This window comes from Gambusia affinis, linkage group LG02 (assembly GCF_019740435.1).
Source record: "Gambusia affinis linkage group LG02, SWU_Gaff_1.0, whole genome shotgun sequence".
NCBI classification, from domain to species: domain Eukaryota; kingdom Metazoa; phylum Chordata; class Actinopteri; order Cyprinodontiformes; family Poeciliidae; genus Gambusia; species Gambusia affinis.
Genome location: NC_057869.1, coordinates 28,798,354 through 28,825,877, shown reverse-complemented (window position 1 = coordinate 28,825,877; position 27,524 = coordinate 28,798,354). Strand labels below are relative to the sequence as shown.

Sequence of the window (27,524 nt, the reverse complement as noted above, 5' to 3'; positions counted from 1 at the left end):
AAAGCCGGTCGGGGCTGGAATCTTCAATACAGCAACATGTTTCCTGTCTGTTAACACAGTTTCATGTTGATTAGGTCAAAGGTGTAATATAGGGACCGTTCCCAGTAAAATATGACACTTCCTGTTCTCAGGGGGCGTGGCCTTAGTGATGTCATCATTTGACCACAAGGTATTTTAGGTCAACGCATGATGATCAATCACTGAAAGTTTGGTTCCTCTGAGAGTTTTAGTGTAGGAGTTATAACTGTTTAGAGTTTCTGGCGAGTTGGTGAACTTTGACCCTGCTAGCCCCCTTCAGCATACTCAAAAAGTCACCGCTTTGATAACTTTTAATCGGCCATGCCTTATGATCAGACTGACCGAGTTTGAAGCCGATCAATCGAAATCCCTAGGAGGAGTTCGATCAAATACACGAAAAAATTGTAAACGGCAAAAATCGGGTCAAAATGTGACCTTCGATCCAAAATGGCCGACTTCCTGTGATACTTGCACTATGACAATAATTGTAAATTCTGAGCGTCTTGGGGAGCTCTACAACTGTACCAAATTTCAAGTCTCTACGACAAAGTAAGTGAATAGAAAAGGGTCTTTTGAAAATTTCTAGGTGGCGCTGTTGAGCCATTTTTTTGGCGATTTTTGCAACGACCTTAAAATACGAAATTTTTAAATAGGCTTTACGCGTCCGCCAAGTTTGGTGAGTTTTTGAATATGATAAAGCCTCCAAAAAGGCCTCCAAAGAGGGTGGAAGAAAAAGAATAATAAACAATACAGATACAATAGGCCTTCGCAGCGCTTTGCTGCTCGGGCCTAATAATAATAAACAGTACAAAAACAATAGGCCTTCGCAGCGCTTTGCTGCTCGGGCCTAATAAACAGTACAAAAACAATAGGCCTTCGCAGCGCTTTGCTGCTCGGGCCTAAATAGGTTCATTTACAGAAACTCATTAAAGAATAGATCCTCAATCATCTGGGAGGGGCCGGTTGACCTTCTATGACCTTTGGAAACTTTTAATGTCTTAAAAATGATAGCAGCACAAACATAATTTGCTGGTTTGGACCCACCTGGGACCAGGACCCTGAGCTCCACTCCGGCGGGCAGGCCTGGGTGTGGCACGGCTGGATTTGGGCCGGAGAGATGACGGGACAGAGGGAGTGCGCCGCCGCCTCGTCCCGCTGGTAGGTCACCTTCCTCATGCAGCGCAGCGCCCTGGTCTGCTGGCCCCCCCCACAGGAGCGGCTGCAGGGCCCCCAGTCCCCCGGGGCCCAGCTGCAGAGGGACAGGAAGAGCAGGGGCGTGAAGAGACCAGAGGAGTTGGGTCTAAACGTGCGTTCTCAGCCTGAACTCAGGCTCTGTTATCAGGAAGCCGACCACATCACTGAGCTCCCAATCAGAGAGTCCAACCACAGGTTTAGACCTCGGTCTGCTTTGCTTATTTTCATCCTTAAAGAACACTGTTACAACATAAACCATCAGTGATTGCCATAAAAAAAATTAAAAAAAAAAAAAACCCAACTCCAAATCGCATCAAAACGTCCAATTATCCATCTGTTAAACACTTCAAACAGGTTGGTTTCCAAACTTATGATTCAGTGTGGAGCAGAAATGCTGACCTTAATTTATATATCCATGACCCAGCCGTTCTATGCATCATTATACTTTCGTTTCCTCTGAAACTAAACATGAAAAACCATACTGTACACAACTCTGCAGGAAAGTTTTCCCAGATTTCCTCAGCCTGTGAAAAAGGGGATTTGCACCCAACAGATTTTGCTTTTTTGTTGCACTTAAATATTTCATAATTAAATATCAGATTATGCTATTTTTGATAACTGCACAGCATTTTTATGTTGTAATTGTGCCATTACTGGACAGTATGATGTTCATAATTTTCTTTTAGTATATTTTTATATTTATATTTCATATTAACCAACATGCTGTAATAGAATGTCACTTTGCTGCTGTTTTCCCACAGTGGGACAATAAGGGATGTTTCTGTTCTATTCCAGGGCTCAGCAGGTTTTGGAAACCATTTGAAGATAATTATGAATGAAATATAAGACCTGCATTTAAATTTAACAGCTGTATCACAGCTGTTAAATTTCCTTTTGATGCCCATTATAGACGTGAAGAAGCTAGCTAGTTAGTACAGATAAATCAGTAGCTAATTAGCGATAGCCATAACGGAACGCAATAAAGATGTCTGCATGCGACTCAAAATTTTGCCTGACAGAAAAGAACCGTGACTATTGTATTCTAGGTCAAATTACATTTGTAAAAAAATATATTTTTTTTAGACATTTAAGGCATCAAGTTTAAATACATGAATTTGAGACTTTTTAAGGATACACAGACAACATGTATTCTATTTAAGTGATGAGAAAATGGTTTGTGACACTGGACTAATAAATGACTTGGTTTGGATAGCTACAATCCCTGCTTTGCCATTAAAACCACAAAAACCATCTGCATTGTTTTTGCCTGTGTGTCAATGAGACACACGGGCAAATTTCCACATATGAGAACTTTGACAATCAGATGCTAAAGAGAGGCAGAGGGAGGAGATGAGCCGACGGATCTGTCCACTTCGGAGACGACAAGCTACCAAAGAGACCGTTCCTACGCACTGCCGACCTGCTCCGGGGGGAAGAAGAAAAAAAACGCTTTCATTCCTCTTCAGATGGCAGAGAAAAATGAAGCAGCAGGACTGAACCGCACTTTGGACGCGAGAAGGCTGTGGACCACTGGGAGCTGAAAGCATCGGTTTGGGACTTTTGGCCTGAGGGCTGTTTGTTTCTCTTTCCCCCATCTGTTTCCCTGACTTATAAATAACAGTATATCATTGGAGAAAAGTGGCGGATGTGCCACTCCGCTTTGCTGCAAAACCAATACTGTACAGATGCAGCCATAATTTGTATATCTCAAATATCCCATGAAGCTGATGTATATTTTAAGGCAGGACCAGAAAGTGCAGTTCTGTGGAGCCAAATTCCTACTTTTGTTTTGCACATCTGCAGAACTGGTAGCACAAACGGGTGGAGCAGTTTGGATTGGTCTGAAACGTTTCATAGATAATTCAACATTTGTGGGAAATGTTTATTGTTTGTTTTTTTTTTAAGTGAATTAATTTAAAGGGCTGTAATTAATTAATCACATTTTAATCAAATTGTGATTGTAATGTTCCACCTTTGTTTGCACAGTTAGAATAAAAATACACAATTAATCGTGTTCAAATGTTTAACACACTATAATCTATGTGAATAATTCATTAAAATTAACAGTCCCAGCTCCAACTAAAACAAATAACTCCCCTGAAAATGTTACTATTTGAAAATCTAAAGTAAGAATTCTAACTTTTCTAAAATAGTTAGATAAGTCAGGTGATTATTGCCAAGCGTTAATCCGTCCAGGAAAAATGAAATGCAGTAAATGTAGGCTTGGTGTATTTGGTCTCCATTTTGGCCAAAAAAACCAAAGAAAGAAAATCACTCACAACATATATCTAAGTGCAGTTAGCCAGAATTATGGAGCTCTTTTTCTAAAGAAACAAATTCCCCCTGCTTCCCTGTTTTACGTTAGAAATGCAGCATTGTGTCGGTGCAAGAAGAAGCTAAATGCGCGCCTGAAGCTACAGGGCTAATGGAGTGAAGGGAACAGGGCTTGTGTTTGGGGGGTTAACTTCTCCATGACCAGACCGACTGGGCCCCGCGGGAATCCTTACGTCTCTACACAATGAAACATGGAGAGGGCTGTCAGCACTCGTGATACACTCCTTAGATATAAACAGGCATTCTTACAGTCTCCCCCTGTCAGACACACACATGCACACACCCCGTTCGAGTGCATCCCATCTCATTGTCAGCTTCTCTTTTCTGCTTAGGCTGTTGAATGCGAGCCCATACATCCTGGAGATCTTAATGCAGTCTTCAGAGCTTTCATGCTGTTCACTCAACTCAACTTTCTTCCGATGAAGAACGCATAAACTAGTCTGTTACACACATAAAACTCTTCAGAAACTCCCACATATAAGATAATTCATGGGTGTCAAGCTGCTGCTTTTAGCTGAATGGACAATTCTTCTGACACTGAGGCAATTTTCTTCACCAAAAAAAGTCGGGAAGCTCAGGACCAACAACCAGGGCATCTGATAGCTTCCATTGAGACAAAAGAAACTGTATGCTAAAGATTAGGAGCAGTTTGTTCTCAGGCGGTGATAAACCATTGGAGGTCGAACTGATAGTTTGACTTGTTTATCCCATAAACAAGTTTAGCAAAGACCTGTTAGCATTGCTCCCTGTTTAGCATGGGTTCCTGTTATCATAGCTCCCTCCTGACATGGCTACCTGTTAGCATGTATCCCTGTTAGCATTACTCCTTGTTAGCATGACTCCCTGCTTGCATGGCTCCCTGTTAGCATTTCTCCTTGCTAGCAGGGAACAGAGTTCCACCTAGGATGCCAGGCTACATACTTACCTTGTGGTTGAACTCAAAATCTATTATTTAAGCTTCAAACATTTAGAGAAAGCGTGCATATAAAGTTTTATTTTGCGCAGTGCAGTTGTGTCTATGTGTGTACTCTCTCTGACCCCTGCCTGTTCTTTTGGGGTAGTGTGTAAATCAAGCTAGCTCCAGTTCCCCAGCCAAAAGCCCTACAAGCCATAGGAGGGAGAGAAAGAGAGAGAGAGAGAAAGAAGGAGACAGAGACAGAGAGAGAGAGAGAGGCCTTTTATTCAACTTTCACCCAGTTTGCTTCTATGAATTCTGTTTGGTCCTAATGCAGACATTTAAAAATGCATACCTTGAAATGCTCTGTCTAGACCACCAGGATGCAACTTGGATTTTATGCATGATTTCATGCTCAGAGAGCAGCAATCAGTCTGACAAGGTTTAGATGATTTCTTCAAATCTGTTTAGCAGGTTCCAGTTATATTTTCTGTTCTTTTAAACAGTCAAAAATAGCATTATTTAAATTTAAGCTCAAGATTACGTATTTGTTTCTTCACAGAATCTGTGGAGAAATTTAAACATTAGGGTGATGGAACGCAGGCCTTCCAACCTCAAAGACTTGGAGCTAATTACCAGAGATATATGCAAAACAGTGCAGAGAAATTACAAGATTTAGCTCCTTTTATCGTTTCAAAACCAAATTAAAAAAATTATTTATAAGAGGAGTTTTTTTTACTGAAATGTAAATGTTCTCATTTACGTAGTTCTTTTCTCCTCATCAATAAAAGGTGTTGTCTTTTGTTTACTCAGGCTGAAATTTAAGCTTTAACCAGAAGTTTGCAAAGTCCGCATAAAAAGATGTTAGCTTCCCTTCCACTGATTATACAATTGCACAATTTGACATTTCGAAGAAAAAAAAAATTGATTAATGGAAATACGCCAACTTTCGGAAAAAAAAACAATTTGCTTTTCAATTAAACGTTTTGGATTATTTTGCAAAACTGCAACAGAAACACTTCTTTCACATCACATGAGTTACGTGACCAACAACCAAATGTTGCTGCTGGCGCAAACCACAAAGACAGGAAGTAGTTGGAGTATCATACTGCGTGAACAAACTTATTCATATATGATTTTTACTGTGTTTCTTATTTAAAAAAACACAACAGCCAAATTGTGTTTTTTACAACACTAGCAAAAATAGGTGTGTGTGTCTTTATTTCCTGCACATAAACTGTAAATCCAAGTCATCAAACAGCAACAACTGTCTTCCACATTAACACAGAGAAAAGCAGGCATAGCAAACGCAGAGAGCTCATGTCTTTATGGGGGGAAAAAACAGGAGAAAAAAGACAAATTACAGAGTGGGCCGAGGAATGAGACGAACACAAAGAGTGCAGAGTGGCGGCACACCGCAGAGAGCAGCGCGACCGCAGTGCATACGTGTGCGCCTATAATAAAACGGTTCCAAGGCTTCATGAAAATTTGGCGACATTAGAGCCGCCGCCACAGATCCCACAAGCAAGGAGACGCAACGAGCGCCTCTGACCCACACGCAGTCTGAACACTTACTAGGCTGGACAGGGCTGCGTGTTGCAGAGATGGGAACCCAGAGCGGGCCTGGTGTGGGGGTTGCACATGCTGGAGTTGGCCTGGGTGCGGTGGTCCTGCAGGCAGATGGCCTTGCTGGAGATGCGACCTGAAAAACGGGAGGAGGAAGGTTTGATACAGCAGGGAGGTCAAGTAGCTTAGGGAAATAATTTAGCAAAACTGTAGATAAAATGTGACTCACTGATGGGGTATTTCTAAAAAGATATACATAAGAAAGATGTTAATCTTCTATTTAATTTGTTTATTATGCAGTGAATAATGATAGATATGTGCGATGAAATTTGGGTTTAAATCTCCACTTTGATTGGTCCATTCCAACATATGGATATACTTTGATGTAAAATTTCCCATCTTATCCGTGTCCAGAACCCACTAACATGTTTTCCTACCTTAAAAACTGTAAGCTAACCTAATACTGGTGATGTAAGTTGCAGGATTTCATGCGCAAACCTATTTAGATGGATTTGGTACAGTATGGAACCTTACAGAACTGTTTTAAATAAATGTTCAGTCCAGACCGTTTGAATAGAAAAACTGGTTTCTGAATCGAAAATCGTTTCTGAATTAAATCGTGACACTAAAAATCAGAATTCAATCGAATCGCTTGGCATTGAAAGATTTGCATGTCTGTTATGGGGTAACATAGAAGCGGCCTTACCTCCAGCACACGGAGCAGAGCAGTCCGAGCGAACCACACCCCAGCTGTACTCAGGTTTCCTCTCAGTGCGGGGCAGTGTGTATTCCCAAAGCACCCCTGGGTTCTTTCCCTGAAGAAGGATCTGTCAGGCAGGAAAACACCCAGAAAGGGTTCAGGAGAAATAAAACACAGCTCTATCATAAACTAAAACCCACATCTTTGTACAACTTTACCAGGTCCTTGAACCCCAAAATCCACAAATCCAGCCGATAGCAGATAGCCCATTAGAAGAGACTAACGACCAATGGGAATGTGGTATTCTGCTTCGGCTGCTAAGGGTTACGTGTCTTGAAAACATGACTCAGGAAACATTGCAGAACATTACTGCACCTCCAACTCCGGCACAGATTAACAGAAGAAGGAAAAGCAGAAATACCTACCATTAAACCAAGGACAAGGAGATATTTATTTGTGACACTTTTTACTGTCAAGGTCAACTTCCTCTTACGTTCAAGTGATAAATAAAAGACTACCAGTATGTACCAGACCTGTAACATTGGACAGCTTTCAGTTATATCTGCAGAACCAATTAACTTACAATCACTGGAGCTGTACACTGAAACTAGTCCTGAGGCGCTTCCACCCACTCAGGTCAACCATCTTGACCTTCTGTCTGGCAGCTAGCCAGACAGAAGGTCAAATGAGAATTGTTTATCTCCTGTGAAACAAGAAGCTTTCTAATACCAGCTCCATGTTTCTGCAAGGAAAAAACACACACACTCTGGAAGAGTGACAGGAAACAGTGTTCAATGTGATGCTACTCAGTCGTAAGCACACCTGGGCTTTTAGCAGCAACAGTAATGGATAATTTCTTTTTTTTTTTTTTTTTTTTAAACCATATAGATACAGATGATTTGAGATAAATCAGCAAAATACACAGTATTAAAAACATTTTTGAAAAATTGGCTCAGAAAAGACAATTCTTACAACTACCTAGTTAAATCGTCTTTAATGCGTAAAAAATTGCACTGCCTGTTTAAAATCAGAGAGGATGTAAAGATGGTGTTAATCTGACTGCATAGCAACAGCAGATCACGGTGGCGTGATTTTCACAGCTCCGATAACCTCGTACATCGCCGGGACACACGAGATGAAGATGACTTACAATCTGCCGGGTGCAGAGATCAGGATGACTAAGTTGTGTTCTGGACTGGCATGACCTTGTCCTGTCAAACCACAAGAATTTCAATTTCACGAGGGAATAATCCCGCTTAGCGTCCACCAAAACGTCCAGAGGCAGCCATATGTTACGCGGCGGCGGCGGCGGCGGCGGCTACTTCCCCCTTGTCTCATGAACCACCTCAATAACCCCGCCCCCCCACTCCTTCGCCAGCTGAGCAGCTGAGCAGATGTGAGCACCTTGTCACAGATTACGCTCACACTCCACAACATGTGCATTTTGCTTTTCCCTTCAGTGTTTCGCACTGAATAAGGAACTGCAAATGATCCACACTTACATCCTCCCTCACCGTCCTCTTTTTTATTCAGCATCACTATGGCAGAATGTGTGAAGCATGTGAAGCATTAGGAAGAACTCTGACTTCCCAGCTAAAGACCTTGTTCTCTGACCTTAACTCATCACATCCAAAAAGTTCCATTGCACAGTTCTTAATCTTTTAATCTTGCTCTCTGTCCCTCTGTCCATCCCGTCTGTCTGTTCTTATCTCTGTTTCAACCTCTGTCTCCTTTTTGTAATTACTGGATGCACTAATGCAGATTATGCTTACATCATCTACATGATCTCCGAGTGCTACGCTGGATACATACTCGATTGAGACTCACAAATAAAAAATAATGTAACAAAAGGCAGGTTTCCTAATTTTCCTTACTTCAAATGTATATGAATAGTTTCCACATATACACATTGTAACACATAAATAGGTTTTGATCTAAAACCATGTGTCAAATCAGAGTCGCCACAGCTTGTTGTGTGGCCTCAAGTCACCAGAGGGACACGTAATGTAACAGTTGTGAGCTAATATTTCATCAATAAAATCAAAGTTTTTTTTTACGTATGCTGCCAAATTACTTTTTTTTTTTACATCCAGGTTCAGGGAAATTGACACTAAATCAAGAGATTCTCATGTTTCTTTCGCACCAATTTTGAGTATTTTGCAAATTTTGCGCAAAATGGTCGAAAACATCAAGTTTAAGTGATGCTAACTCCCACCTGCAGGTGGCAGTGTTCCATACTGCTACTGCACTGCTACCTCAGCCTTACTTGATGTCACGGTATTGACAGCATGTGTTCGAAATGATGAGTAACCAAAATAAGGTTTAAGAAGTAATAATAATACAACAGAAGAAGTTTCCATCCAACTCAAATATATGTGTTTTTTGTTGGTCTATCAATTAAGATTAAAATAAAAATCCATTTTTCTTATTGTTGTAACACCAGTATGAATACTTTTGGGGTGTGAAAAATCTACCCTCTGATGTAACGTCACTTTCTAAATGATCATGGATATTTTGACAATATGTAATGTAAAGGTTTTTCCCCATCTTCGCTGAAGCTTTCAGAGGTTATGTCGCCATGCTCCTGCATCCTCAGTTAGCTTGTCAGTTACAGTGTCGTCATCTGTTAAGCTCACAGTGACAGAATATAATGTTTATTGCTAATTTCATAAATGGTGACTGAAATATATTTTTAGGATTTAAAGCACTTTGAACCGCCATGTTTCTGAAATGTGCTATACAGATAAACTTAACCTGAACCAGGTGAGTGAACTGTTGCCAATATTGACTGAACTGAAAAGAAATCTGAACTAAACCTTTAAATATTTTTATCTAAATTAATACTGTCGCGATATGCAATTAATCCATTAATCGCATGACAAATTAAAATGAGCTCAATAACTTACATTCTGATTATTACTATTTTATAGAGATCTATTGTCCAGCAAAATTTGCTATAATGACAGGCCTGGTGGCAATAATAAACAATCCAGCACCTTAGAGTCGTGGTGCTCACATATCGCAATCGTATATCTGAGAGGACAAATATTTCTAGTGAAATAATACTTCTAGTTTTCTGTTTTTGGACATCTATTGCTTCCAGTTGGATATTGTAGTACAGTCATGGTAATTAGCCGCATGGTTGACGCTGCCTATGAAACCTGGCACTGTTGAGGTGGAAATAAACTACAACTTTGGGTAAAGAGTTTGAAATCTCAATAAGGGTCACCAAGGACAATGCTGCACTTTTCAAACAGCAACTCACCCTAAGCCACAGACCAAAGTCTCTTCACCAAAATAGCAACATTAGCACTCGGATGTTTCAAGAGAGACAAACAAGCGACCGCCAAGGCATGTTAGAAATAAATATAACTCACGGCAGCCAGTCATTCCAGCTCTAACCACACCGTGTTGGTAGCCCAAGGGACAAAGTGGAGACCAGTTTTTACATGAACATCACTTTGCTGTCTGCTCTTCAGCTGGTTTCCACTTCTGTTTTCATGGCCAGGGCTCAGAGGTCAAGAGAAAATAGATGCTTCTGCTGACAAAGTTATGCAGAGGAACTTCCCTCACATCCCCGCTCCGTTCCCTCAAACCTCTGCATGACTCTGCCACTTGTGGAACGTCTAGGGAATTTGCCTGTCCAGCGTCGTAATATGCTGTTTCAGGACAGGTACAGACAAGTGCTCCTCACCAAGCTCTGGTTCGTAACAAACCGCTAACTCCAAATGTGAATGAAGGAAGAAAAAAAATAAATAAAAAGCTCATAAATCAGTCAGTATGCTGTGCAGAACACCTCACTCCAGGCAACCATCTGAATTTACACTTTTCATCCCTGCTTGGACAGAGCAGTTGACTTAAGGACTTGACTCGCTCTATTAGCCACATGCCTTCAACAGAGCACAGGAGGTCAGTGGCCAGAGGGGACAAAACTATGGTTTTGTGTGAACTTGAACATGAACCTGAAGTAGTGATTGTGTTAACACTGGAGCTGGCAGTACTACGGGACAATCCTGCATTAAAAACATTAATCCCTGGGCGTGCCTTGCTGAAGTAGGGGATAGCGTAACCCATGCTTGGAGGGCTTGAGTCCTCGACGCGGATGTTGTGGGTTCGACTCCCAGACCCGACAATATTTGCCCCCCTTTCCAGTCAGCCTACTTTCATATAAGGGACACTAGAGCCCACAAAAAGACCCCCTGGAAGGGTAACAAAAAAACATTAATCTCTGCCCTGAGAGAGTAATCTTTATAACACTGAACTATTGGCAAAACCTCTAAATTAAGCACAAAAAGTGGAGAAATTTGAATTTGATTATTTCTTTATTGTAAAATACTTCTTGGTAAATCAATCAATCTTATATAACTGAGTGCGGTGGAGGGGTAGGGGGTAGATCAGTCAAAGCTAAAGCCAAACGTATTCCTACCTCAAAGCCACATCATGCCCAGAGTTCAAACAGAGCTACAGCTACGGCGACTTACTTCAAACACCAGAGTCTCGTTAGTGGGACCGACGGCGTACAGGCTCTCCGGTTTGTTGAAAGAGCGCTGGTAGTCAAACAAAGTCCCACCAAAGTAAAACCTCCCTGGCCAGTCCACGGTCCAATCCCCAGTCAGATAGTACTTTTTCTTGAGGGAACGTACAGCCAGGTAGCTGGTGGACACCTCCATCTCCTGAATGTGAATGCCCATAGCTCCAGCCGGCACTGTCACCATAGAGTAATACTCTGGGAACGAAGACAGGAAACACACTTAAGGTTCAATAGCAAAATTAAAATCAGAGACTGCCTTTTTGTCCATTCAAGTCTTTCTCTCTTATTCAGTGTATGATTACCAGCACCAACACAAAAACTACAAGTTTAGTGGAGCTTACCGTTAGCCCGGTGCTGAAGGGTGTACTGGCCCTTAAAAAACTTGCAAGTGGAGTTGTTGCCCTTACAAACCCCACAGGCGTCCAGGGAGGCCTTGGAGCCCAGGAGACGGTCACAACCCACAGCCTGAAAAGGGCATTTTGCTCTGTTATACAGGCTTCTGGGGCAAACATTTTCACTAAAGCAGCTCTCAAAAATGTGCAGACAGCTGCTAAAACCAGCTGTTTTGTGAAGGAGAGAGAATTAAATCACAGAAATGTGTGATAGATATTATGTACATTTGAACTAAAAAAAACAAACAGGGAAGTGGTTTCTCGCCCCTCCCTGGGTAGGAGTCTGTCAATGTCCCACGTCTTGACTTGGCAACAATGCCCACTCTGCTTTGCAAACGTAAGACAAATCACTCAGATTGCAAGTTCATATCTCCCTTAAAGTGAGATCTTTGGGCACAAATCTTAGTTCCACCTGAATAAAATTTTCATGTGAAATTGGGTCATAATTTCATATGAAGTTCTACTTTGATAGTGTCCATCAGGGTTAAAATGGTCAAGGTTAGAGTATTGAACAGGACATGTCACAGAGACATGTGCAAGAGATTGTGAAATTTATACCTCCCATACTATATATAAACATGATTTTGGATGATATCAAACATGCAGATAAAAACACATTTTTCTTCATCTAACCTGAAATGACTCCACAGTCATAAGTGATGGTTCTTATGGGAATTGTGAGAACCATCACTGATTCCCTGAAGGTAGGACAAGCCCCTCCTTCTGCCATGCCCTCAACCAATCAAAATGCGAGCAATTATCATTATTTTTATCCAGCAGAAAGCAAGGGAGACGTGCACACAAATAGTAGCACACTTGTTCAGGGCACAACATGACAGACAAGATATATTATGTTTTCTAGTCCTTGAGGATCTTACTCCTTTCTAATGCCGCCCTGGGCAACCACCCATGTCGTCCATATCAAAAACTGTGAATGGGGTCAGTTCAATCTGTGTCTGTCCCTATGCAGAAAAAAAAAACTACAAAAAAACACAAAACCAAGTTACCTCACACACTCCGTCAATGCAGACACCTTCTCTATGGTCAGAGCAGGAGGTGCCATCTTTCACCTTGCTGGACATGGCAAAGAAAAAGTCAAAGTCTTCTGCAATGCAGTACAGTTTACAGATGTCCTCTTCTGCAGGGAAGAGAAAGAATGTCTGAATGAACCAAAGTTCTTCTAAGACTTGGTGAGTTTTGCAGTTTCAGAATCTGAACAGCGTTTGCAGGGGGCTAAAATGAAACACTTTGTGGAACTCTGGTGGTTTATTTTGTTTTATAATTCAGATCAGTTATCAGAGACAGGCCTCTACAGCCGCCTCTGATTAAAATGAATGATGGTGAAGGTGACTTGGCCCAGTGTCCTATTAAGCATTTCAGAATCTGTTCCTCTCCACATGGTCCCCTCCATTCATCAACAGTTTAAAACCGGCCTGGGATGACAGCCAACACGCTGTTCTTCCTCACCGCACTCTCTCTCTCACTCTCTCTCTCTTGCCTTTCTCTGAATAACAAAGCTGGCCTGCAGGCTTCCTTTTTTAAATCCTTCCCCTTGTTTAAGTGTACAGGTGGCTACATGTTTCCCATGCACATTACCTACAGCCATAGTTTCCTGCAGCTTTGTGGCTCTGATCATTGTGACAGTAAATACAGTTTGGCATTACACGGGGCAAACACTTTAGAAAAGAGATTTGGACCAACAGAGGAACACAGAACATACAAGAGTTGGTCCTGGGCTTTGTAGAACTCTCTGTACATTCAAGGTAAAAGAACAATACAAGTACATGTCATTCCTCAACGGACCACCCTACCGTCCACTTTGGTGTAAGGTTTCCACTTGTAGTACCATCCCCTGAAGGGCTTGCTGTTGTACTCGGCGCACTGCTGGGCCCGGAAGTCCAAGGCATTGGAAGGGCAGGGTCTGGTGTTACACAGCTGGTTGAGACGAGTCGAGCCTGGGCAGAATTTACCATTGTTCTGGGGCCTGGGTTGGGAATACAGCAAGTTTCATTAAACAATGAATTGCTGGTAGTCTGACAATGGCCACGAATGAAGAGCTAACTCAACTTGAATCAAAATGATTGGGTTACAGAACAGAGAGGAGGTTACTGACAACTCAGGAATCTATGCTAAAAAAAAAAAAAAAAAAAAGGTTTCGGTATTGCTTTTGGAGTCGACGAAAATGTGATTTTCAAGAACTTTAAGAAAATGAATGCTTGGGAGTATTTGCTTGAGTATTCTCACAGGATACATCTACACAATCATACGGTACGTTAGGAAATGGTTAGCATTTTTTACTTTTAACCTCTGGAGTTTTAATCGTAAAAATTTCGCTGATTCAAGCATGTGAATGCAGTAATTAAGAAGTGGTTTATTTAATTTATCAATGTTAGATTTTTAAAAAAAAGATTAATTTTCATCTGAAGTATCGTAGCAACGCATATCAGCTCTTTTCATCTGAGAAATCACCCCCTGTTAGACAAATGGCAGCAGTCTTTTGTCTGAAAACACCAGGATTCCATGTCTGACTTCCCAGGCTCTCTTCAGTCCTGCTAGGCATTCCCAAACAACCACCAACAGAGAAAATTGAGTTTTGTTGTTTACTAAAGTGGATTGCACATGCACATAAACACCCACACAGCCTGGGGAACCGCACTGTGTCCAATAAAAAATAACTGCTTGTAAAAGAATACTCAGCACAATAAAGAGAAGCCCTTTTAATTTTCTGAAATATCTGTGTCTACAGCAACGGGAAGCACACTTTCAGGATGACAGCGTATGTTTCAGTTGTTTTTATCCCCCTCCAACTCCGCTGCTTATGGCATCCGTTTAGATTTGGACTCGATCACAGAAGGACTTTGCTGCCAACGTTGATGGAGATCCTGAGAGGTTTGGACGCATGGGCGATACCTGCTCTGCGCCGATCTTCCTCCCTCTAGTGAGACGGGGGATTTGGCTCTGGTTTTCATAGTCCTAATCCTATTAAGACTCAGCCGCACACAAACACAAACCATATGGTAAGGTGCTTACGGCGGGCTAGCGGGGGGACTCCCCCGTATACGCCATCAGTCAAGTCCTCCTAATTAGAGCGCTCGATTGATCCGAAAGGAGAGTTAGAGCCTCCTTCCTGATTCTAAACTCTTGTTTTGCCAAACTTCTTGGATCTCTCTTCCTTATCCTCTTTCCCTTCAAAAAGTTTTTAAGTGTGCAAACCTCATGACCCCAAAAGGGTGCTTAGATGTCCCAATAGCCTGGTAAATCTGCCCGGCGACAGAAGCGGAAACCCCTGTAGGTCAGGGGTCATCGTGTCTGCTCTCGCACTCTCTGTGACTCACCTGCTCCCTCCTGGTCCCTCTCAGGATTTTCCACCATGCCTCTTACACATGCTAATACATCCACATTCCATGGCCCCAGAGCAGCAAAGAGCTTTCGAAGACGACTGGGAAGATCCACTAAAGGAGGGTCCAAGTAAGAGTCGTCATGTACCCCTGATAAAAGGAGATGTTGACAAAATGTGATCCCGACAAAACCAGGTCACATTCATGAACCTGCTAATCTCCCAGGCTTGTTTATGAGAGACAAATTGACAGTGTTTGACCTGGAAGGTGGTCTTTGGGCAGAGAAATTAATGTACAGCACTTCAGAAAGTGACAGTGACAGTTTATCATGCACAACTGTCCATTCTGTAATTTATTTTATATGGATTTTTTGCAATAGACAATACAAAAATGTGGAGATTTGTGAAGATGAACGTATTGTAAACGGTTTTCCAACTTTCAGTGCAAACTTATCTTTGTCATAGGTCTGTATAAGTCAAAATGTTTAACCTTATTTCAGATGTTTGCTGTACACCTTACACATCTTGTAGTGAACTGGCACTGTCTACAAGTGAAGGACCTTTAAAACATCTGCTAAAATGCACCTTAAGAGCAGATGACAGGATGCCAAAAGAAGTGTCTAAAATTTGTAAAACACCGTCCCAGGACATATAGCGGGGTTCTGCTACATTGGTACGACATCGCATGCAGGTATAATAAGAAAGACACGGCACACATCGAATTACACAAGTGGAAACCACTCTATGAAAAAGATGAGTACCAAACTGACCAGAGAGAGCATGGACAAAAACCAGAACTTATACAACAATCTTCTTTGGACAAAATATTTTCTGGACAACAGAACAGAGGACATCTTCGACATTAATCAACTCCATAGTTTCAGGACCACATACTAAGTGAAACATCGAGCTGGTAGATGATGGCAATACAGAATTTGCCATGGATTCTACATGGGAACTGGACCCAAAACATATCAGTAAATTGACCAATGATTGGCTGAAAACAAAGAAATGGATCATGGAATGGAGACAGAGCCCAGATCTGTACTGAAGAAACACCATAAAACATCTCATAGCTGTCAAAGTGAGAAATGGGACAAAACCTTCCACAAAGCGAAGTCAAGACTGGTAGGTGGCTAAAGGAAGCATTTTACCAACATGTTCCCGTTTTTGCTGACATCTTTTGTTCAGTGAAGAATTCAATGTTCATTTTTGTTTTGTGCAGGCTTATTATCTGCTTTCCCACAGATTAAAAAAAATCCTAGTAGGGAACCTAGAATTTAATGGGGTGTCCTATTGTTTTCCATGACTGTTTTATTATGGTTTTAAAGCACCAGAGCTTTTACAATGATATCATGACTTGGCCTCATTGGATTTTACGTTTACCCTTCACCATCGTCTGTCCACCCGCTTGTCCTGCTGATCCCAGAACTCACAGTTTAGCAGCTGCAGTCGGCAGGCTCTCCTGCAGAGTTGCGTTTAATGCCACAGGAATGATAAATGGACTTGACAGCTAACCCGGTTTAGAAGGCTTTGTGGCCCTTTTTCGGTCTGCCAGTCACGGTGTATAATGTGTATCATATGAGAAGCAGCCAGCCTCGGAGAGCGTCTTTGATCCTTCACGGGGATTAGGAGACGAGTCGGCTGAGATGGACAGAGTAGCCCCACCAGTCTGTCGGCCCCAGCGGTAAACCGAACCAAGGAGAAAGATGTAGTAGAAAGCCTGCATATTACCAGGCACTGTGTTGAAATGGACAAAATTGGAATATCCGAAAATACTTTATATTACTGAGGAATTTATGGGAACCTGAGTTGAAAACGCTCACATCATCTAGGTAAATTGAAAATATTAAAAAGTGATAAAAGCCACTCACTTGATAAGATAAAAATAAGTAGAAGAATACAGTGGTAGCACAAAAAACCCTAAAAAGTTAGTTGCTAAAAAGTTAAACCTAAAGCACTAATCATAAAAATGAGTTTGCTTAACACTAAAACACTGCACCAGGAATGTATTAACCAGAAGATAATTTTAAAGTCCTAACTTAAAATTAAATTCCTCTGGACTTTGAAAGATTAAAACTCTCAAACAATTTAATTTTAGCTTTATAGTTTACTAATGGCATTAGATATTGGATTTATGTTTATAACTTGTACAGAATATGGTTTTTGTTGTGTGTGTGTTTGTACGTCTCTTGTTTTTAATGAAGCTAAAGGAAAAAAAGAGAATAACATGAAGATAGCCATCTGGCTACATGAAGAATGCTGAACTGTTGATAAACAAAATGTCAAACTTTATTAAACCGAGAGTTTACAAAACAGTCAAGAAACTGTGCTTTAGAATCTCTCTGGAAAAATTTGCTTAGTTGATACTGAGTGCGCTAAAATTTTTTGAAGTTATCAAAAATGCTAAAGGAACATATAGCTCTGCTAATAGCTCATTAGCACTGGAAACACAGGATCATCTTCATGTAGTCTGCAATAAGAAAGAAATCTCATCTTAATCTTCATTCAGTCAACATTTTCTTATACACCAAGAAACCCGTAGCTGTAATTGCAGCAAAACGGTGGTTCTACAAAGTATTGACGAATGCACACCATGTGTTTCAGATTATACGTTGTAAAAAGATCGGAACTGTGTATCCTTTCTTAAGTCTGCTAAGCAAAGCTATGCTAATTTATCTTGCTCTTTCCTCATAAAATTCCAACTAAATACATCAGGGGTTTATTGCATTAACTATTTTAACTAATGTGAGTCTGGCACACTGGCTTGTTATAAAATCCCCACTAATAGAACTCATTAGGAACGCAATCTATTTAGTACTTTTTTGTGACTGTCGCTCTGTTCGACACCGAGACAAAGATCTGAAACATCGCATAAATCTGGATGCGTACTCTGTACCAACAAGGTGCTGCACATCTGTTGTGCAACACAACATTAAAACTAACAATGCCCTTTGTTCTTGTAACGACGCTCACAGAGCTCTTGGCTAGTAGGGAGATATGCTTTCTCAGAACCGACCTGGACTTGTACTTGCAATTGAACAAGTTCAGCGGACGTTTGCTGACTTCAGAAAAAGAGAAGAGTTCTATCAGGAGACTTTCTGAGAAACAGATCTTCAGTCTGGACTGTCAAGTAGTACAGATGAAAGTTATCTGTGTGTGTGTGTGTGTGTGTGCGTGTGTGTGTGTGTGTGTGTGTGTGTGTGTGTGTATGCCTGCCATATATTTAGATACATTGCAGGGACCTTTTCCTAACACATATTACATTGTAGGGTATGGCTGTGTAATGGTAATGGTTAGGTTTAAGGTAAAACTAGAGGGTTAGGCTGTAGGAATGAGTGGATGTCAACGGAAAGTTTCTGCAAAGACAGAGAAACAAAAGCATATGTGTGTATTGGCGTGTGTGTGTGTGTGTGTGTGTGTGTGTGTGTGTGTGCCACACATCCATGCTGACAGCGACCTGGCTGAAAGTTCTTTCAGGTGTTCATAAAAGAAAAGCTTTAGTGACAAAAGGGGCTTCAGCAAGAACTTTCTGGTACAACTGCAAGTCAGATTTTTCCTGTCAGCTGTGTGACAGGATGAATTATTTCCTCATCTGTTCGGCAACCTAATCGGCTTCGGAGCAGTGAAAGTGGATGAGATTAACGGCTTCATAATCAAACGGGACCGTCTGAGTGCGTGTGCGTACAAACCTGGGGTTGGTGCAGGATCGCTCCCTGAACATGACGCCTCCTCCGCAGGTTCTGGAGCAGTCAGACCACTGGGACCAGGCTGACCACTGGCCGTGGACGGCCCTGGGGCCATGCTCGCCGTATTTCACACACTGACCCCTCCGACACCACTGGAAGAAAAAGACCGGAGGAACAGAATGGAGAAGAGGACAGAAATAGCTCAAACGTATCGGCGCTCGGGTGTCTCGTCTGGGTTTCGGGAGTTGGACAAACGCCCGGCACTACACCTGGACGCCCAGGCCCCTCTTTTTTTTCTTTCTTTTTTCTTTTTCTTTTTTTTTTTTTGCAGCAACAGCCAAAACATGCACAACATACATCCATTGTGCATGACTCCCCAGCTGATCGAAGCCAAGAGCCGCTCTCACACATCACCACCTTTCTACCTGTCAAAATATCAACTTTCTACACTTGAAATAAGGTCCGGCTTAGTGTTTACAATACCCTGAACGCCTTTGCATGTGCTTTTTCACATGTTGTCACGTTATAACCGCAAAGTGCAGCGTAAGGCCTGCTGCTCGAGCGGCACATTCTTGTAAAGTAGATGGGAAGTGATACGGTGAGGTAGAGATGCAGCGAGGATATAAAATGGCAGAGCATGTGCAAATTCTGTCGGACATGAAGAGAGTTTGCCTGGAAGAGCCTCATAACACCAAAATTAAAAGGCAGTCAGCTCAAAAACACAACAGAACTGTTGGAGAGGATGTGGAAAGTGATATCTTGAGTCATGTTTTGAAGTTCCAGTAAGGCCAGAAGTATTTTCGGAGGGAATTATTCAAGATAGTGATGAACACTTAGTAAAAACATTGCTGATGGCAGCAAAGAAAGTATTACTGAAGATCTGCAGGAAAGTGGAAACCCCAACGAGGAGCTTATGGGCTTCAACAGTGGTCGAAATATCTAGGATGGAGAAACTGACACAAGGATTGAAACTTTAAGAATCAAAAATGGACAGAAAATGGGCAAAATAAGACATTTAAATAGAAAAACAATTGATGTAAATGTTGTTACCAAGCAAGTAGTTGAATGTGTTGTTTATCTTCTGTATTACAATTAAGTCAAATCAAGAAAGAATTTACAAAAAAAAGAAAGTTACAAAAAAAATAAGTAACAATGCACTGATCTTTCATTTCTGATACTGATATCTGAGGTTTAGTATCGGCCGATATCAATCTGATACGGAATCGAGCAATACCGATCAATACCATATCAGATCGGCATCTGATACCGTATTGTTGTCAGCTGTGACAACAATATTGTATCTGTATTCTATCAGATACAGAAGAACATCTGATACAGAAGAACAGAGCTGAAAGATGTTTCTTTCATTAGAGTGTGAACATCTGACAAAAAAATAACGAAACCTTCTTTTCTTTTTAAGGTTATGGTCTTAAGTTTGATGAACAAGCCGAGTTTAGATGCCATTTTTAACAACTTGTTTGTTCTCTTTTTGCCCTACTTGCAACTGGTAATGATCTAACAGGTTAGATTATTACGTGCAATGTCACTAACTTGCAACCTGTCAGAATGTCTAAAGTTCTGACAAAAATGTTACAAGCTTCTTGTCAGAAATGTCGAAAAGCGATCCTTCACAAGAGGATGTCTTTGCTCACCATGTCCGGACCACAGGTGGTTCCCTCTGCAGCCGGCATGAACTTGGTCTCACAGCGATGTCCCACTCTGTGACACCACAGAGACTTACAGATGTCCTGTTGAACAAAAAAAATTAGACATTTATTCCAAAATAAGACTTGCAGCTGGCTGCAGTTTTTAATCTTAGATCTGATATTAATATCTGCATCGGTCCCAATACTGAAGAAAAGTTCTAAATTGGGTCTTGGTGACAGTGTGCCCAGACCATAAGAATGAATCTATTCAGTCTAATTTTATTCTTTGTGCTCTGAGTGATGTCAGGCTTTATTAATTATTCAACAATATATCTATAATTCCTTTGCACTTTCTGAACCATTTGAAAGAAAGTTTGTCGTAGTCTATTTTTTACAACCTACTGATTTTGTACGTTTCAGTTGCTTTATTATTTATTTTTACAGTGACTGTTCAACTCCCTTAACTGTTTTTACATGTTTAACCAACCTTCATATGCTATTGGTGTAATTAAGTGTGCTGTTCTGGTGCATAATTATCAGATACATTTATAAATTAGGACGTTTACGTCTCTGTTTAAAGAGTTAATGAATTCAGTGCGGTTTTTCTGTATTGCATCGGTATCAGCCGATATTAAACCTCAGATATAGACATTGGTATTGGAAGTGAAAAACATGGATTGGTGCTTCCCTGCTTAATGTCACCTACTTTTATTGTTCTCCAACCAGACCACTAGCACATCAAACCCGGTCAACGGGCCCCCACCACCTACACCAGGCATCTCCACAAAGACTCAGTGTCAAAACAAATCAATGTACGTTTTTAATGAAGAGCGACTATAATTGCATGTGTCATCTGACCCGACAAAACAAAGGCAGGGTGAGCGCAGGGGAAGATCCGGGGTTGAAAGACAGGCGATAGTCGCTGGCGGCTCGCCCGGCTGCAACAGAGGAACAATCAAGGAAGGAGCGACGAGACCAAAATAGTCCTGCTTGTTTGATTCTTTGTCCTCACGCAGTTCGGCTCGGCTGACATCGAGCAGCTGGGTGACAGCAAAGCCAACATGGGACAGGAAAAGGGGGCGCCCCAAATCCAGCGTTAATAAGGTTCTGCCACCCACCGTCTTGTACGCGTCTAAGAAAGGCCGACGGCGGGAAACGCGTTGACGATCGCGGGGACGACATGAACGTGCGTTAATCTCCCGATGGACGGTTTAGTGGAGTCAACTTCCCAGCAACGCAGCAAGAGGAATGCTTGTTTTCCAATTTGCATGTGAATGAACGACGTTCAATGCACTTTGATTGTAAAGGCTTATGTCAAAGCGACGATCGTGGACGAGGGGTGGGGGTTGTGTGAGCGGGCAATGCTTGTAACATGGGCTCAAAGGTGGGAGGTTTCCAGATCATGAGAAATAATAGGGTTCCAGTTTGGAGCTGCAGCGCAGACAGTTTAAGCTCTTGTATGATCACAGGTTGCTGTTTTTCATTACAGCAGGGTCTAGTGGACCTCGGACTCGGACAAAGAGACACATGAATAGGAAATCAGAATGAAAACAGCATTAATCCGCCTCTATAGGTTATTTTCCCTACAGCTCACAGAGGGCCCGCTTTAATTAGCCGTGGTTTAAAGCTCAGAGTTGTCAAAGGGGCGTCCAAAGACTTAAGGATGTAAACTTGACGGATGAAACGTCAGGAGGCCTTGAATAATTATATGGATCACAGATCTGGATATTATAGTAAACGTTTAGAGCTAAGGTCCCTAGTAAAAGTGCTCATACTTTTCCAGGATTTTTGCAAATGTTTTTGTTGCAATAAAATTCAGTGATTTTGTGCAGCTACTTTAGAAATATTTGCATTAAATTTAGCAAATTTAGCAAATTTAGTCACTTTTCCGCTTGTGTACGACGGTAAATGTGACTTTTGGTTACTAGCCAAATCGATCACGGACTATAGCTTGACATCAAGTAAGGCTGAGGCAGCAGAAACACCACCACCTGCAGGTGGGAGTTAGCAGTCACTTAAACCAAATATATTTGACCATTTTTGCGGAAAATTCACAATAAACTCATAATTATGCATTAGTGCAAAAAAACTGCTGGGATCTGTTGATTTTACAGGAATCTCCATGATTTAAAATTTGCAAAAAACTAGAGAGACTGACTCTCAGCTTATTTTATTAGCTAGTTTTGTGATAGACCTACAGAAAGTAGTGCATATTTATGAAGCAGAAAGTAAATTCCACTTCTAGTTAAATATATAGAGCAAGTCTCCAAACCTATCAGTACACAAACCATCTGGAGCAAAGCCTCACCAGCTCCTGCATGAAAACAACTATTCAATCAGAAGGGCTGAATACAAATTCAAGCCACACTTTTCAGTAGGGATTCACATTAACATACTTATTGACATACACATCATCATTTTTTAACATGTCGGTCTGCTAAATAAAACTGGGCCGATATTAACATCCGATGTTTACTTCCATCTTGATGCTGTTTGAGGGAAAGAGGTGTGTGTTGGCAATGCGGCTTTTGTTCAGTCATGTGACAGTTATTTAACTGCAGAAGAGAAGTAATGTAATTTTTTTCGTGTCAAACTGATAGGTAAAAATATATAAACAATATTGGTATTGGTTATTGGCCATAAAGGCAATGTTAGCATCGCATAATACTATCGGCAACAATTGTTCATATCGGTGCATCCCTACTTTTCAGATTTTTAGTCAAACATGTTGGAAACTTCATGTCACTTTCCTTCAGCTTTACAACTTTTGCAGGTCTATCACATTAAATCCTAATGATAAATTTGTGGTTGCAGCACGACAATAAAGCTTGCTAGCTTTGCTTTCACAAAAAAGTGTGCAAGCAGTGAAGATGACTGTAGCTAATTACCTTTTCCCTCCCCAGTGTTAAAAAAAAAGAAGAAGAATAAAGCACTAAGATACTACCTTGACGAAATCGAGGCCGCACAGCTTGGCCTGGGATCCGAACTGCCACTTGCACTGTGTGTCTGCGTCATACAGCTGGCCGGGAAGCTGCTCGGGATACTTGTACTGACCGATCTGCTTGGGTTCGTCTCCGAGGCAAGATGCCTGGGCTGTTCTGGTGAGCAGACGGCACACGAGCAACGTCAAAAATATGAAGAAAGCAACAGCGGATAAACTGAAGTCGTAGAGCACAGGTCTCAAACTCCAGTCGTCAAGGGCTGCTGTCCTGCAACCTTTTGATGTGCCTCTGCTGCACCACACCTGAATAGAACAATTAGATCATTATCAAGGCTCTGGAGAACTGATCTACACAAGGAGGAGGTAATTAAGCCTTTACATTCCAGTGTTTTGTACCTGTGGCACATCTAAAAACTGCAGGACAGCGGCCCTTGAGGACTGGAGTTTGACTCTCCTGTCGTAGAGCCTACCCAAGGAAGCGGCTGAGGTACTGCCGACTGCAGGTGGACCAGGAGAAGACCCCGTTATTCCCAGCCAAAGTGGGAGACATGATGTTGCCCTCTGTCTTACGACAAGGGTTCCCTTCCCCGTCATGGATCATCCCAAAACTACAAACAGAGAAAAATTAAGTTGAGCTCTGGCTCGGAGAATACAGTGAAATACATAAACATTCTGACATTTTATTTTCTCCACACAGTAAAATTAAATATCTGTTCCCAAGTATTGATATGCCTTTAGAGGACATTTGTTTCTGAAAATATGGCCATTTAATACTGATTCTCTCAATTCATTACCAGCACAAGTCCAGTTTTGTCTCTCTTAAAGGAGAAGTGTTACGTGTTTTCCAGTAGCACAGTGCCATTTTACAACACAATCAAGTAACCATCTTACCTTCAGCTGTTATAAAAATGCTGAATATATCAAATATGACTTAAAATGTATTTCACTTTGTAATTTAACACCTTGAAATTGGGCCTCTGTCTCTTTAAGAAACGCCCACTCTTTCTGAAACTCCGCCTTCAGGAAGTCATCACAACACGGCTCCTCTACTAACTTAAGCCAGCCCTTCTCAATTCCAGTCCTCAGGCCCCCCTGCTCTGCATGTTTTAGACGTGCCTCTACTCCAGAGCAGCTGATTCAAATGATTGCATGACCATCAAGTGCTGCAGGAGCCTGTTAATCACCCACATATTCAATCTAGGTGTGTGGCAGAAGGGAAACACCTAAAACAGGGGTGTCGAACTCCAGTCCTCGAGGGCCGGTATCCTGCAACTTTTAGATGTGCCTCTGCTGCACCACACCTGAACAGAATAATTAGGTCATTAGCAAGGCTCTGGAGAACTGATCTACACAAGGAGGAGGTGATTAAGCCATTTCATTCCAGTGTTTTGTACCTGTGGCACATCTAAAAACTGCTGGACAGCGGCCCTCGAGGACTGGAGTTTGACACCTGTGACCTAAAACATGCAGGGCAGGGGGGCCTGAGGACCGGAATTGAGAAACACTGACTTAAGCAAAGTTTTTACCAGTGTTGGCCTGAGAAGCAGCTCGTATAATGAGCTCAGCAGATGTGCAGTACCACCAGCTGTTTGCTAATTCCTGCTGGCTAGTCTGAAGGAGCTGAATGGGTGGGATCACAGGAGGAGGGCTGGAAACTTAGAAACTGCTGCTCTGAGGAGGAGCTTCGACCTTGAAGGAGGAGCTAGGTCCATTTAGGCACTTTGGTGAATGGTTGCCATGGCAATGGAAGGATTTCTCAAACATGCAGCAAGGCAACACTCCAGGTATGATTTTGATGATTCTGATGACAAACCCGATGTAAAGCTCAAAATAGTTGATTTTACATAATAATTCCCCTTTAAAATGTATTCTTAACAACCTCACAAATGCAGAATGATTTGCATCTAAAACAAAAGAATTAATTGAATTCATTGTGACATTTTTTTTTAAAAACATACTTATGTCCAGACTCGTGAGCGATAGTGAAAGCCAGGCCCAGCCCTGTGTCCTCGTTGATGGTGCAGCTCCTGTACTTACTGCACATGCCGCTGATAGGGGCGAAACCTTCCAAGACGAAGAGGGAAAAAAAATGATCAAAGGTCAACTGTTGGTATCATCAGGTGATTGAACACCAAATATTTTACTGAATCAAGTCTCAACTGTGAAACATGAGAATTTCTCAACTTTCTCTTCATTGTTTTTTCAGCACGTTCTGTTGGGACAGGTTTGGCAGGCAGAAACCGTTTGTCAAATATGTACAGAGCTGCCTATAGGAAGGGGAGTTTTACACAAGCGTCCAGGTGCAGCCTCACAAGTCAGAATCAATTTATTTAGCGTTGTTCTTTAGACTGTGATTGCAGATCAGTGAAGAACCACGATTGCTTTTTGGATCCGACATCAACCCATCCGTTTTCTGAATCTCGCTGTATCCTGTTTCACGATGAGAAGAAACTGAGCAGGAGTAGGACTGACAGCTTTAGGGGGAAAAAAATCCTAGTTGTGGGTTTAACTTTCCACAGGCCAGCCCAGATACTTGGTATTGATCCCTTTTGTTTTCATCTTTTACTTTTTCTAGGAACAGTTTCTTCCATAGATCCAAAATATTAAACAACATGTAGAGCATTAAACCCAACTTGATGGCTTTTTGGATCATCTTGTGAAATTCAAAGTAAGGGTGTCCAGATCAGAGCATCAATTGTTCCCTGACTAAAGTCAACTCTGATTACCTGTTAGTCGATTCAGGGTTTTAGCAGGTTTCACCAACCCAAATTTAAGGCCTTTTAAGCAGTGACGTGCGGTCAGGGGAGGCAGGTGAGGCAGTGCCTCACCAGCCATCATGGAAAGAAAGAAAATATATAATCATAAAGTAATTTAAATTGTTATATTCATCCGGTCGTTTGTACTAACAAATATTTATTTTTCATGTAGCTTCACCAATTTCGATTTTTATTTGTTCAAAATCGCTGAATTTTCTTATTTTCCCATTCAAATGCTTGGAAGCGATGCCGGTGAGGCAGCAGCGAGCTCTGCCTCACCTTGGATTGCGCAACCCCTGGCTCTGCGCTGGCTGCTAAGCGGAGAGAGCATGTTGCTGTACGGCGTCAATAAAATGGTTTAAACAAATTTAATATGTGAACTTATTTCCAATAATTTAGCTTATGTATATAATGTACAGTGCTTTTTGTCACCAACTGTGTTTGTGTAACGTGTTTCGTGTAATGAGCGATTATAAACGGCAGAGAACAGGTTCGAGGTGAGGCAGGCAGTTCTCTTGCCTCATGGCAGGGGGCGCTCAAGATCCCAGACGCGTTCGTCTTGTTCACTCCTCAACTGCCGAGTAAGTGACAGCGAGCTAGGCTAACGATTCGGGAAGCAAGTCAAGTGCAGCGATAGATTATAATAGAGATAGTGATTTTTTTTCCTCTATCCCGACTTTCGACATGGATGACTACATTACAACACTAAAAAAGTTTTCTCAAGTGAACTTTCAATCGAAGCAGGAGATAATATGTGTGTTTTGTGAGCTACAGTTTGTATGTGTAAGGATGCAGAAGTGAAACATAACCTGTAAACTGCTGTCAATCTATGCATCTATTTGCAAATCTGATTCTGATGACGTCAGTGCCTCACCAGCTATGAACCTCACCGCACGTCACTGCTTTTAAGACCTTTCAGAAACCATTATGAAAAAAAATTAAGTTCTGTGATTAAGGTATTTAAGGCCAACTTACATTTGTTTTTCAATTAAATCAAAACTGTTGAGGCCTTAATTATACCAAAATGAATTTAAGTCTTTTTAAGACATTTTAAGACTCTTGTTTATAAAAAGGCCTTCATCACAACAGAGATGCACAAATAATGCAGGGGACTAAAACTGAGAAGTTTCTGGGATCTTTTTATGGCTCTTGGCAGCAGCTTTGTGCTTCTCCCATGGAATATGGCTCTCTAGCTAGTTAGGTAGTTAGTAAGTGTTAGCAGCTTGTTACTAGTAGCCTTAACCACCTTGAGTCACAGAAGACAGGGTGTGAAGATATCTGGAGCAATTCAAACTTTTGCCTGTTAGAAAAGACCTAAGAAAAAAAAGCAACATAGAATATAGAAGACTAAATAGGCCTGCCATGACCGAATTTAAGACCTGTGACTGACGTTTTTAATGCCAATGTACATTTTCTTTAATGAATTTAAGACATGTTAAGGTCTTAATTTAAGAAAAATTAATTTAAGACTTCTTAAGGATCCACGGGCACCCTGCTTTTGTCTGCGTCGACCTAGCGAGACATG

The 27,524-nt window shown here is 41.5% G+C and overlaps 1 protein-coding gene across 3 annotated transcripts in view; it reads right to left on the bottom strand.

Moving 5' to 3' along the window:
• Nucleotides 1-27,524, bottom strand: part of adamts18 (ADAM metallopeptidase with thrombospondin type 1 motif, 18) — a 73,965-nt gene that overhangs the window by 23,330 nt on the left and 23,111 nt on the right. For all 3 annotated transcript variants that reach the window (XM_044096273.1, XM_044096281.1, XM_044096290.1), the window contains 12 exons: nucleotides 25,202-25,307; nucleotides 23,714-23,851; nucleotides 23,247-23,400; nucleotides 20,309-20,404; nucleotides 18,660-18,808; nucleotides 13,442-13,614; nucleotides 12,638-12,768; nucleotides 11,580-11,703; nucleotides 11,189-11,433; nucleotides 6,714-6,834; nucleotides 6,017-6,143; nucleotides 1,063-1,267 (listed from right to left, as the gene is read on the bottom strand). In XM_044096273.1, the coding sequence (XP_043952208.1) occupies nucleotides 1,063-1,267; nucleotides 6,017-6,143; nucleotides 6,714-6,834; nucleotides 11,189-11,433; nucleotides 11,580-11,703; nucleotides 12,638-12,768; nucleotides 13,442-13,614; nucleotides 18,660-18,808; nucleotides 20,309-20,404; nucleotides 23,247-23,400; nucleotides 23,714-23,851; nucleotides 25,202-25,307 (1,769 nt within the window). The remainder of the gene's footprint in view (nucleotides 1-1,062; nucleotides 1,268-6,016; nucleotides 6,144-6,713; nucleotides 6,835-11,188; nucleotides 11,434-11,579; nucleotides 11,704-12,637; nucleotides 12,769-13,441; nucleotides 13,615-18,659; nucleotides 18,809-20,308; nucleotides 20,405-23,246; nucleotides 23,401-23,713; nucleotides 23,852-25,201; nucleotides 25,308-27,524) is intronic.